The sequence below is a fragment of the Amphiura filiformis genome, chromosome 10, assembly GCF_039555335.1.
Source record: "Amphiura filiformis chromosome 10, Afil_fr2py, whole genome shotgun sequence".
NCBI lineage: Eukaryota > Metazoa > Echinodermata > Ophiuroidea > Amphilepidida > Amphiuridae > Amphiura > Amphiura filiformis.
Window position 1 is genome coordinate 26063168 of NC_092637.1, and position 14500 is coordinate 26077667.

The following is a 14500-nucleotide window of genomic DNA, read 5'->3' on the forward strand; positions in this document are numbered from 1 at the left end:
CATCATATATAACGATTCGTGATACCCAATTGTGGCACATTTGATGTCGTTCATGAGGCAGAGAATTTTATTTCAATTATATACACGCCAAAATATTTTTTTAATTGAGCGAGAATGGCGATAGAAAAAACATTGAAAATTCCATGTATAAATGACATTAGACCCAACGAATGATTACTGTTTCGTTTTTATGGTAATCTAATCTTTTATTTCCTGAAATAAAATTATGGGTCTAATGTGGGTTAATTGTATAATTGATGAAAACATCGACGTGTATAAAAGAAGCTACAAGAAAAATGGTAGGCCACGCCACATTGATAATCTATGCTTTTAGTATACGGCGAGTTCGTAGCACACGTGTGAATCAAAATCGATATACTATTGTCCCGACTATTGTGCGTGTATAGCCTCATTTATAAAACATGTAGTTATCAACAATTGAGCGCTATTAATACACATTAATGTTTTTAAACAAATAAAATTCCAAAATATGTTACGTTTTCTGTCGTTGCTTGTCACTTGGTATGTTGAAGCATGGAGGTATATAAATAAATGGAGAATGATCGCCAGAATTCTAATCTCTTAAGTGGAGATTATCCGATTACCTCTATTCAATGAGTCACCAAACTTGAATGACTAGCCACTTCAGCCAAGCTATTGATCTCCACGATGGTTATGAGACTCTACCATGGTTCATTGATCGTCACTCCCAAAATTTCCTCATAGGAATTGACCCTACATTGACCCGCACCGGAAGGCTTGTAAAAGAGACTGTATAATGACGTCAGCTAGTCAATTAGCTGTTCAAAGTCGCCAGTTTTGATAGCTTATAGTTTCAATGTATGATTGTGCGAAAACCCGATGAAATTTGGATGTTCTGTTCTCAAGTTATGAAACTGTTTTCAACACTAGTTGTGCCGTAACTTGACAAATATACTTAGTTTTCATGTTCATATATTAAGCTTTTAAGGGGGGCTGAGGAGTTCAAATATAGTGCACATGAAAGCAACACGTTTTTACCTTCCGATTGTGAAAAAATTATGTTGGGCCAATTTGGGCCAATTTAGTTAAAGCGAGTAAAATTTACCGGAAGTACTTGAATTCAGCTAAAATCTTTTCATCATCATTAAACTTCTCATTTTATAATAAATAATTATCAGTATTTAGGCCTAAATGATTATTAATATTATTAGGGGCCATCATTTTCTTTGGAGGGGGTTCCAAATAGGCCTATACCGGGGGGGTCATAACTTTTGGAAAGAAAAATAGGGGTCATAGCCTAATTTAATTTTTCAAGAATCATGACCAAAATGTAGGGGGTCACAATATGACCACAGATATAGGCCTACAGATAGGGTGTTTATTTTATTCAAAAAGACTGATTTCAATGCAATTTTTTGGCGAAAATGACATTTTGATATTAAATTTTCTGAAACATGAGCACTTTCCAATAAACATTATAAGTAACTGCATTTAGCACCCCATTGAAATAAATGACCAGTGAAACATACTTAACAATTTAAATCAGCTTAGCATAATCAATATCCCCTGAAATTGCCTATTCAACAATAATTGGTCATAACCAACGTAGTACAAAAGATGCTTGGCTAGATCATTCTCCATTTATTTATATACCTCCATGGTTGAAGTAATGAAGTTGCGATTATATTTTAAAATTTTCATCATGACACCATCAAGCCTGATAGCCGAGCGGTCTAAGGCGCTGGTGTTATGTCAATATCGTATAGGAGTACAGTATAGCGGCTGAGTGCAGCGTGGGTTCGAACCCCGCCGGCGCCTTTGACAAAATAAATTTCATTTATTTTTTTAAATTTCATATTATGTTAGGGAAATGTGGCTGGGAGAATGTATGTATGGCGAAGAGTGGTGTGGTGTGCCTATAATATTCTATGTTGGACATTGAGAGAAATTGAGTCACAAAATGGCATCACGCATATACTGTCCTCAAACTAGCACCGGGGTGTCTCTGATGAAACGTGTTGTGGGGGCCTTTTGCACACCACACAATACTCTTTATTAAAAATATTCCATATTTTTTTAGATCACCCATCACCACGCTGTAGTGTCACAGACATCGAAGACCTCTCAATGGGCTCTCCATCAATACAGAATCAAATGTGCACCAATTCCAGAGGTTGCGACTCAATGCAACGCGACACTTGTCGGAGGCGTCTGTGGGTGCGACATTTACGGCACCTGAAGAGGCAGACGCGAGAACTTTGAAGAATCAGAACGACATCAGATGGGTCGGCATGTATTGCTGCTGTTATTACTCTTGCTTTCCATGATTATTGTGAGTATAAAAAAAAAAAAAAACATGTTTGTTTCCTGTAGCAGGTCAAAAAAGTCAAATGCAAAATGCGTTTTTTTATTTTATTTTTTTTTTTTATAATCCATGTCTTCAAATGAAAAAAAAAACCTTGTTTGCTGCAAATTGGAATGGAAATTTACAGTGAGTCTCTCTGACACAAAAAAAATCATATTTCTTCAAGAATATTTATGATCCCCTTTCAACCTGCAGATTAAAAAAGTATTAAAAAAATGTGCGATGTTTTCTCCAGTAGTTTTTCACTAAGCTCGTTTGTTGTGTGATGTGTAAATGTTTAGTCCAGTAGTGTTTTATATTATTTTTTGCGAATTTTTTCCGCTTTTTTTTTTTTTTCAAAAGTGAAAAAAAAAATCTAAATGCGCTTTAAAAAAGCTGTCAAAACAAAATGCCAGCGCTACAGGAAACAAACTTTTTTATTTACCTAACCTCAAATACAAGACAGGATACCACTGCCTTTTGTATTTTGTGTATTAGTATTGTTATTTTATTCCAAAGCATGCTGCTTTATTGGGTAAAGGGAAGGAACTAATTAGGCCATTGATTGTACTGAGATATTGATACATCTAATCACAGAGGAGAAAGAAAACAGATAGCGTACCACCAGTCAAAGTCCCCGGGTATTGTATGCGGTGAGTTCTCGCATATTGATGAGGGCCGATTGTTCGATCGTGCTGTGTCTAACAATCACGCCAGCGTTGCGTTGGGCGTACTTTCACGATTATGCGATAGACCATGAAAATACGCAGCAATTCATCTACCGCACGTCATGGAACAATCGGCCCTCATCATGCGGAGACATTGACTGGTGGTATGCTCTCTGTTTTCTGTTTTCTTTCTCCTCTGTGCATCTAATGCACTCCCCACTTTGGGACTTTTGCTTTATGCGCATGAACATCTTATTGGTGCATTTTAGTTGAATAGTCTTAAATAAATTAGGTACCGTATGTATGTATTATGTATAAATCTTTTACTAGTGATCAGCTTGGATAAACTCGGAATGTTTGGTCCGATGTCTTGTCAATCAGCCCGAATATGCTGTAATTGTACAGATCATCACGCAATCACACTGGGCCTCTGCCCTGATGTCAGTCACAGCATTCCGAGTGTACCTCTGCTGGTCACTGTAGTTAATTAGAACATTTCTATCAGTGGTGTGCGCAGCACATTGAAAGTGGGGGGGCAGGCTGTTCAGTTCCCCCGAATGGAGTCTGATTTAGGTGTGTAAGGTGCGGTTTTAGCGTTTTCCCCCGAATGACCAACAAAAGGGGGGGGGGCACGTGCCGCCCCTGCCCCCCTTTGCGCACGCCACTGATTTCTATGGTAGTGCACTGATAATACATTTTCTACTGCTTTGCAGGGTCTTTTTGTATGTCTATGGAAGATTTTCAACCACTCTGAGTCAGGCGTGTCATTAGAGCTAGAGTTCCTTGACATTGTCTTTGATTATGGGCAGGGATTCTTTGTGCTGGCTACATTTGGGTTTGATACCAAAAACGTTATTGTACCTGTAATCAATTTGTAAGTATACATTGTGTATGTGTGTGGGGCAATGGGATGAGACTGTTCTATACTTTGTTTGGCTTATAATTGGCGAAGACTCGTAAGTGGATTGGGCTATTCTATTTAAAATCCACACTACCCCTGTGGAAGATTTTGGAAATATCTTCTACAGGGGGAGTATGAATTTCAAATAGAATGAACACATTAGCAGCTCCATTTGAAACTCACACTCCCTTGGGGGAAGATTCGAGATGAATCTTTCTGAGAGGGTGTATGAAATTCAAATGGAGCTGCCTAATGTGCTCATTCCATTTGAAATTCCATACTCCCCTTGTAGAAGATATTTCCAACATCTTCCACATGGGGAGTGAGTGTGGATTTTAAATGGAATAGCCCATTATTACAGAAGGGCGTGCACTCAGTTGGACGCAGCACCTGCCTGTATGCTAGTTGTGTTTTGTCCAATGCGTGACTCGAACGCACTTATGTGAATTTACACATGCCAAGTTAGGACTTTGTTGATGCGTGCAGTAACAAAAAACCAAATAATTTTTGCCAATTATAAGCCAAAGTATATACTAACTGTTTGTTTGGTGTATCCTTTGTGTAAGAGGATACCAAACAAATCCCAACTCTAAATCCTAACCCTAATCCTACCCTAACCCTAACCCTAATTCTAATCCTATTAGTATTTCGTGCTCTCTAACACTAAGGATAAACCGTTTGTTTTTGTGCTTGTTTGCTTGAGTTTATGATGTGTATTTTTCTCTTGATTCATGTGACAGTCTTTTATACATTAAGCCAAAAAATTAAGGTACCAGTTATGTTTACCCCCTGTATATCCTAAACAAAGACAGCTATGTCATAATTGGAACCAGTAGCCAATAGCTGCATCTTTTAGCTCGAATTTAAGACCTCATTCGTTGAAATTGTTCAAGAAATAAAGACACAACGATCCAAAACCCCAAGGAAGGTGCCAATTTAAAAGTTGCAGTTTCCTCTATTGTATGTGCTATTGATTTGTACACAAAGCGTTCGCGAACACGGGAACTAGCGCCGTGCTTCCATTGATTAGCACAAAAAGCTAGCGTCATGCTTTCATTGATTAGAACACCAAAGTGCAACTTTTGATTTTGTCTCTTTAGTAGGTTTTAGATCACCGTTTCTTTAATTCTCAACCAATTTCAACAAATAAGGTCTTGAATTAGAGGTAAAGAGTTCAATTATTAGCTGTTTGTTTTAATATTGACATATTTGTCTTTATTTAGAATATACAGGGGTGAACACAACTGGTACCTTAATTTGTTGGCTCACTGTATTGAGTGACAGGGCTGTATACCTCCTCTTGTTTTTTTTTTAAAATAACCTAATCCAAATTGGGCTTTAGAGCTCAGCTATTTCAAGCTTAATCCCCTTCAGCCCTACGGACTATTCTGATTGGATGATATAGCCTTGTTTGTAAGTTACCAGAGCTGCTTCGATGATTATTATTTATGAACTTACAACTAATTAATCAGAATTAATGCTAAAAACCATTGAGGTAGAAACAAAGAGTACCGACTCTGCCATGTTTGTGTTTTGCACATGGAGGCAACTTAATGTACTTCTGGAGTACTTCGAAATTTCCCGGCAAACACCTACGAGGGGGTATCCAAAAGTTTTTTTAAATCACCCAGAAGTGAAGGAGCTATATCGATGAAATTTTGTCAGTGTAATTACTGGTCCTTATGTACATTATGGTCTAAAAATGGTCTCATATAGCCTTGTTTGTAAGGTACCAGGTACCACCTTTCTTTACAGGTGGCGCTAGATGGCCAGTAGGCGCATAACCTGCAAGATGGTGAAAATTGAGGCATGCAGTGTGATTAAGTTCCTGCATTTGAAGGGTTAGGCCTACAATGCTCATTGTCCATCATATGGCACTTTTGCTTTTTGAAAAAGAAAATGAATTTTGGACCATAATGTACTTAAGGACCAGTGATTACACTGACAAAATTTCATCAATATAGCTCTTTCACTTCTGGGTGATTTCAAGAACTTTTGGATACCCCCTCGTATACACAGTGCACACGCTAAGCACTGTATGAACAAAACTTTCAAGCTTAAAGATGCATATTATGGGTCATATGTGGTTCTTGCCGAAAAATGCCAGCGGTACATTATCTGCCCATCCTTGAGCGACAAACCCAAGATAGTGGATATGTCACAGCGTTGCATATGGTACCAATTATGAGTCAGTAATCTTTGCGTATTATATGATTTATCCTTGGAGAAATTACAGCTTGCAACATTATACACCCGTGGTTACACAAAGACTTTACAACAATAATTCCGTTTTTAAAAGTTCAAAGTATGTTTGAAAAGAGCACTATTGTATTCAATCTATGATTGTAGACATACACAGGTGATGGGTGCAACCTGCTTGTAGTGCAGGGCGATATAGTCAAAATTGATACAATTAGTTGTTTTATTTTATACCCACATCATAGCTTATGCACTAACTAATATTCATTGAAAATTTGGAGTGATTCTATCAAGTAGTTTTAAAGTTATAGCCAAAAGATTAAAATCAGATGTTAATTTTGCGATTGCCTCAGACAATCCCCGAAGTAGTTTTAAAGTTATAGCCAAAAGATTAAAATCAGATGTTAATTTTTTTTTTTTTTTCAGACAATCCCCGAAATATGTAGTTGAAACGCTTTAGGCATCTTGAATGAAATCAAAAGTGTATTTTTAATGTGGATAAAAATGTTGAATATTTGGAATTAGAAGAAAGCTGGGCCATCAATTAACACTTTTTTTCCTTCCCCACCCCCCATCATTCAATGTTGCGACACTTTGGAGACACGCTGAACACATTTGCACGTTTCAACATTGCACGGGGGAGTGGGGGGACTTATTTTCCACTAAAGACGCTTTAATGTTTCAAGACATATTTCGGGGATTGTGGGTGCAGAGGCTTATCCTCTCAATTTGCACTTGAGCCCACTTCAGAGTTTCTGGCCTCAAGCTATTCAGGTCATAGTTTAGGGCTGTTATTGTTGTTTAGCAATAAGCCCAATTTTTTGGCCACTCAGCTGTCACTTAAGTGGTGGACAGCCAATCAGGTCTTCCATTCTTTTTTCCATTCCTTTGTTGTGGCCATAGTTTTCTTGTGATGCACTTGCATTTCCTCTTTCGAACAGTTAAGGGGTACTACACCCCTCGATAAATTTGTGTCTATTTTTGCATTTTTCTCAAAAACTAATAACACAGTGGTAACAAAAGTTATGTATAGGGGCAAGGAATCCAATTACTACACTGGAAACGAGGTACATCCTAGCGGTACCTTATTTCTGATCATAAATAACAAACCGCTTGTCTTGGGTCACTGAAATTTCAGTGTAGTAATTGGAATCCTTGCCCCAATAATATACATAACTTTTGTTACCAGTGTGTAATTATTTTTGAGAAAAATGCAAAAATAGTCACAAATTTACCACATGGGTGTAGTACCCCCTTAAAATCATTGTTTTGTGTGTTTTCCTGATGTCTCGAGACAATCCTTCATTATAATACTCTTTTATTTTTCTAATTTCCTCCTTGGCTAACAGACTTGGATTTCAATCTCTTTTACAATTAACACTTCCTACTAAAAGGTATCTTAGATGTGCATGGTGGTGACATTTGTTTGCATGATGTGTATGAGATGGACATTATATGTTCAGTGATGTATTGCACAGGTAGACATTAAGGGTAGACACGGTATTGTTGGTTGAAGCAGCAAAAAAAATAGATTTTCATTATCTAAATCGATACATTATTGAAAAATAACACTTTGATGTTTTGCAAAAGTTCATTCTACAAATCATATACTTTGAAAACTTGCTTGATTTATTGTTGTTAGTGAGTTATGTGCATTTTACAAAAGTGTTGTTGTTTCAGCACTCTTCAAACATAACTCAAGAACCACAGGACCTACAAAAGTATACCTGTGATATTTGAATTTTTCTACACACTCGCTATGAAATGATCAATGCAATTTTTGTCAAAGCTCACTACCATTCGCAAGATGCTGTGAACTACCAAATCGCAACAGTTTAAATTAGTTGCTAATCTTATAATGCTCTGCATGCTAGCCATAGGCTTGAACATAAAAAGTCCCAAGTTTTGAGATATTTTAACATTTCCGGGATTGGATGATGATAATTCATCATAAAATGAGCCAAAAACACTTTTTTTGAGGGGGGTGATACCCTGCAGCCTATTCCCCAGACAAGCCCCTGATCATTACCTCACTTACACCTCTGCAACATAGCAGCATGTGTACTGTGGCCGCTCCTGCCCAGGGGCTGCAGAAAAGGTAAATTTTGCCGCCCCCTTCATCAACAGCCCGAAAAGGTTGACCCAATTTTTTTTGATGGTTTGAAAAAGTGAAGAGCAAAAAATATAAAAAGAAAGGGTTATGGGTGCTAGCGACCTAAAAGCAAAAAAATTTGATGTATAATTCCATTGGTTTCATAATTTCTCTAAACTTTTTCATAATTTTTTCATCCTTTTTTCTTTCATAATTCATTTTGCCGCCCCTTCTTCTTTGCCGCCCCTGCTTGAAATACACCCATGAGCAGATACAACTCAATAAACTTCAACAGCCTCAAAATGCTGCTGCACGCATGCTCACAAGGGCCATGTGTCACACGTCTATGTGCATTGGTTACCAATTCAGTATCGCATTCATTTCAAACTCCGGGCCTCACTATTTGGGGCAAAGAGATCCAAACTTATGATTCCCCCCCCCCCCAGATTTCACTTTAATCACTTCTGAAAAAAGTTCATTGTGCCAGGACTAAATAATGCTACCAAAATAAATTGTGCATGATTATGGCCTTCAGTTAACCCCCTGAGCACTACCTGCCAATCTAACATTGCCTCTGATTGGTCAATTACATGATATCTTCACTTTAATCACCAATCAGAATAGAGCTTTGCAAATAAGCTTTGCAAATAAGTTGTACACTGCCAGATTCCTATTGGGGCCGCCTGCACAGGTACACTGTCTGCAAGGTATACTGTGCAGTACCAGGGGAGTACCTGTGTAGTACCAGTGCAGAACCAGTACTGCTGGTGGGTCCTGTGCAGTAGCAGCATTGGTACTGTGTAGGTACTCTGTGTGTTTTTTCGGGGAGGAAGGAATTTCAAGGGGGGGGGCAAAGTCAACAAAGTTTGCTCAATATTGGCGCAAAAAGTGTTTGTCACAGCCACTGTTTGCTGCACTGCACCACCAACGTCCAACAATCAACAATAAAATACAATGTGCATTAGTAAATTTGATCATAATATCTTATATCTATTTTGTTTGAGCATTGCAAATGGCACCATTGCTCTGTATGGCACCAGAACCAAATTTGTTGGATCCTTGCATGGGTCAACTGTAGATGCTGCTTCGATGCTTGTTATTAATGAACTAACAACTAAATCAAAGTTATGATACTAAATTTATATTGGTCAGTATCAGTAGAGGCAAATATTCATATGTTGTCAAAATTAACAAAAATAATTAATTTCATCAAATAATAAGGATCAACCAAGCATCGATGGTCGATCGTAGATCAAACACATTTGTTTCTTATGTACATAAATGTAAATTGCTATCCCCAGTACCATAGTAACCATGGCTTCCAAATTCTGTATCCTCACCCATTGTGTTTTGTTGTTGTATTTTGATGTCATTTGCCATATGAATAAATTAACATGACATGACTTTGTTAATATTTCCTCTACAGTTTTCGTCATCTGATTCGTGGAAAAGAAACATTAAAGCTGCCACCTGAGTCAGAAATAAGTCAAGAAGTTACTGATATGTGTGAGGAATTTAAAAGTAACCACCTTCAGCATTGTATACAAAGTATTGTCAGAGATATCAGGTAAGATGACAAATCATCGGCAGAGTGCAACACTATCGTAAGTGCAGTAGAATGCAATAGCTGCCTTTTGCAACATTTCATTATATGTACTTACTTCTAATCAATAACACTACAAAAAACACCCAACTACATGTAAAGGTGATATCTTGGGGTTAGCTTAGTAAAAAGGCAGCTATTACATCTACTGCACTTACGATAGTGTTGCACTCTGCGGACGAAATGGTTTTATACAATATCCTTTTACCAGTTTTATGCAGTGGCGGCACCAGGATTTTTTTTCGGGGGCATTAGGGGGCTAAGTGAATTTCAGGGGGCTAAGTGAATTTCAGGGGGGCAAGATCAACAAATTTTATGCATAAAATTACCACAAAAAGTGGAAATGTCATTTTGGGTTTTTCTGGGGGCAACAGGGGAAAGAGTTCCCTATGCCCCCCCCAATGGCACCGCCACTGGTTGTATGTACTGTGTACCATATTGTTTGTATTAAATGCCCCGAGGTGTTACATCTTATTAGAAGTAAATTTTCAGTGGGAAAAAAAGCTTCAAAATCGCAGATGAAATAAGACAAGAAAGAATCACTCACTTCGGGTTCAAATTGAAGATGGCGGCGCACACGGAATCGTGTGGAACATGATATTTTTGCGATGAATACAACAAAATTACATTCATAAGTGCATCATCAACAAGAGTCTGATGAAATTAGTGAAATTCTACCATAATTGGGCAATAAACTGGATGGAAGTTAGAGTAGGTTTTGTCCATCCAATTTAGCGATCATCACTGACATGACTGATGAAAGTTTTAAGCTTACTCCCAAGTTTTAAACTTACTCTATACTCACATGGCAAGTTCTTGCATTTTTGTCATATTTTCATTGAAATTTTTTTGAATGGGCCATATAAAGGAGGAGGATGTGTGTACATCTGTATGTGTGATTCTGATGTGTGTACTCTTGAGTACCTACACAGGTACCAATGTCATGGTACCAATGAAGCATTTGGGCAGTAGTGTACCTCTGGGGTGGCAGCAATAGGAATCTGGTAGTGTATTTGCCAACTGAGTATGTCTTAAAGGTCCGTAACTCGACCGACAACATCATTCCCCGAATTTTTTCATTGTTGATGAATTATTGGTATCACACAATAGATCATATTTTTCTCATTACTATCCTGAAATTTGACGCTCCAAAAAGTTGATGTATTTCCGGAGAATTCATGCAAAAACCCGCTTCCTGGTGGCTACCCCTTTATAAATACTTTTGATTTCTGTGCAGGCTTATCACAATAAATTATAGTCTCATTATACTAGTCTCCTCAACAGCTAGTTTGGTTTCGCGTCATTCATGCAAACATTGTTTGTGTGGAAAGAGCGAACCAAACTAACTGCTGAAGAGACTCTGTCTCAAAAAATGGTATTATATATATATATATATATATATATGCTCTAAAATTTCCTTAAACCTAAACTAACCCTAACCTTAACCCTAACCCTAATTTTATGTAAAATTACATGGAGGAATAACCCTTCTCTCTCAAGTGATGTGAGAGACACGTCACATACTCTCACCCTCTTCAACCTCTCCCCTGTCTCCCCCATCTCTCTCCCTCCCTCTCCCTCCTCTTCCCTTTCTCTCTTCCTTTCTCTCTCTTTCCTTTTTTTGTAGGGATCGCCAGGGGGTGTCACACCCCCTCATGGCAACGGCCGTGCATGCTGCTAACTACCAATGTTTTTTTCTTGCATTTCAGACACAAGTTACAGTTACTTAACAATGTGTTCTATGGTAAGCACTTGGTGGATTGGTTGGTTCAGCAAGGATTGGCTAAAGACAGACCAGATGCAGTCAAATATGGTCAGAATCTCGTTATATGCAGGGTCATTGAGCATGTTGAACAAGAGCATGATTTTTATGATAGGCAACTTATTTATAGGTTCACTGTCGATGAATTTTAGTGACGTATGGCAATAGAAACAAATCAGTTTGATCTTTTGATCGACCATCGATGAATAGTCGATCCTTGTTATTTATGAAATCGATTGATTTACTATTGTTAATTGTGATAACATAGTAATTTATATAAATTTAGCATTAATTCTGATCAATTAGTTGATAGTTCATTAATAACAAGCAGCATCGACGGTCGATCCAAAGATAGAACAAATTTGTTTCTGGTGCCTTAAGGTGGTGTAATATCAAAGGTGCTAAATTTAGTCCTGATTTAAAACCATAATACGCAATTTTATGTTCCAACTCCAGTGTTGTAAGTGTCTGAATCAGTCACGGGTACTCTAGTCTGAGACAAAGTCCTTGACTGTTGCTTTTGAGTCAGATTCCATTACTGTTTGAGTCCTTTCACAAACTTTATACCATCCATTAGACCCATCACCCATTGGTCCTTATGCGCAAACAAGTAAGGCGAGTTCTAACATTAGACCTGGTCAAACTATGGAGGTTAGACTTGGAGGGACACTTTTACTTGGTTTCTTTTCCACCTTTACTCCTAGCAAACTGCAAAAGTTCAACTGCAGTGCTGCAGCCATCTAATTTTATGCTGTGTGTATTTGCCCTTAATAAGATCTGCAATAATATAGAATAAGGTTTGTAAATATGAAGAAGGTTCTTCTCCATTGGACTAATCTCCATAGTTAGATCAGGTCTTTAAAGTTAGTGCATACGGACCAAAGAGTACCGACTCAAAGTTGCGCTGTGTGTAATGCTATTGTAAATCTGCAATTTTGGCTTGTCACTGTACCTCTGTTGTTTGTTGACTAAAGCCCAGAATGGGCTATTCCATTTAAAATCCACACTACCTAACCCCTGTGGAAGATTTTGGAAATATCTATCACATGGGGAGTATGTTTTTCAAATGTAATTGGTCAGAGTTAATCATTTTGGAACCCCTACTCCCCATTTATTATGGCTTTACCTATATCCTTCACCATTGGAGTGAGTATTTTAAATGGAAGTTACCCAGCTGTCTATTCTATTCGAAACGTATACGCCCTCTGTGGCAGACTTTAGCTAAATCTTCCACAGGGGCAGTGTGAATTTTAAATGGAATAGCCCAAAAGAGCAATAATTGGTGTCTTTAAGCTTAAGCGTTTGAAAGATTTATGCATATAGCATGCATTTTTGGCGTGCACAGTATGTTACAAGCAAAATGCAAACAACAACTCACTTTGAATAAAAAGTTTCCTGGGTGCATACCAAAATAATGTACAGTATTTTGGCCTCCATGAGTGACATGCAAACCGGGATGCAAACAAGCCGGAGTTGTTACTCTTGGGTTCTACCTCAGTGTGTAAATATAGAGAGGGAAACTGAAGATGATATCATGAACAGGGACCAGCAATTTGCGCACAAAAATAGCATATTCCGCAGAAAAAAGCAAATTTGAGTGGATTGCACAGAAAAAATTCACTGTTTTTGCCCAAAAGTGTTTATTGTACTGCTAATCTCACATTTAATTGTAATTATAATATCTTAATTAACGTTTTTAAAGCAATTATAGATGATAAAAAGGATGCAAGTTATTATATTAACAAATACAAAACAAAAACGATAAATACCGTATTGTTCATATTAAACGCTCCCCTCTATTAAACGCCTCTCTTCCCCCCCCCCAATTTTTCAATGAAAAATGGACAAAAATGCAAAAATTTCCATGCCATATTGTGCTGTGAGTAAGATTAAAACTTGCATCACTCATGTCAGTGTTGATCACAAAACCTAGGACTCAACCTTCCATCCAATTCATTGCCTGCTTATGATATATACTAGTAACATGGCTCGAAAAAGTGGGGAATTTGGGAAGCTCATTCCCAGGAAATGTTGGTGTATGGAGGAAATTCTGTTATTTGGAGGGAAATTGTGTCTTTTTTTGTATATAAAAAGTTAAAAACATCTATTAAAGCTTAATGTACGATCTTTTTTAATTTTTAGATGTTTCTTTTTTTCTTCTAAAATGATAATATGCAATCATTATGAAAGTTCCCAATACATTTGGACGCGAAAAACATTGGGAATTTGCAAAGAAACAACATCATAAACTTCACCTCTATCACTCGAAACATCTCGCACTATTTGGATTAGGACAGCGAGTGCGGCCTCAGAGTTAGTCTCCTACGCGGCCAAGATGGTTACGCTCCCTCCACATGTGGAGGAAGCGTAATCAAGCTAGTTTTGTACGAGACTACGGTTTTTGCGATCGTGGCCGACATAAAGTCATAATCTGAAATTATGACTTTATGTCGGACCAACAGAAAACCGTCCCGTTTACTACAAATAGGGCCGAATTTGACAGTTTGCTCATAGATTTAAGTTAGAACATGTGTAAGTATTACAAATATGCCAAAAAATCGGTTTTGAAAAAAATAAAGGTAAATTCTGAAAAAAGATCGTACATTATGACTTTAATTGTGGGAAATTTAGCTTGCTTCCCGGGAAATTAACATTTTTTCGAGCCCTGACTAGTAATTTCACTACTTTCATTTTTGGTTGATGATGCACTTACGGATGCAATTTTGTTGTATTTACCATGAAAATATCATGTTCCATGCGGTTCCGTGCGTGCGACCATTTGACCATTTTTTCACTGAAAATTCATTTCTCATAAAGGCCAGTCTTTGGAAACGCCACCGGGGTGCTTATAAACAATACGGTAGATGAATATATCAAAGAAACAGAATATGCATTCCTTTAAGACCTATAGTATTATTTTTTGTCCGCCCAAGTCATAATTTATGAGAA

General features: G+C 37.6%; 1 protein-coding gene across 1 annotated transcript in view; it reads left to right on the plus strand.

Moving 5' to 3' along the window:
- Window positions 1-13353, plus strand: part of LOC140162692 (lysosomal cholesterol signaling protein-like) — a 74299-nt gene extending 60946 nt beyond the window's left edge. The window contains 6 exon segments of the mRNA XM_072185966.1: window positions 2063-2227; window positions 2229-2314; window positions 3708-3868; window positions 7444-7488; window positions 9613-9753; window positions 11499-13353. Coding sequence (XP_072042067.1) covers window positions 2063-2227; window positions 2229-2314; window positions 3708-3868; window positions 7444-7488; window positions 9613-9753; window positions 11499-11703 — 803 coding nt within the window. The 3' untranslated portion in view covers window positions 11704-13353.
- Window positions 13354-14500: the final 1147 nt, after the last annotated feature.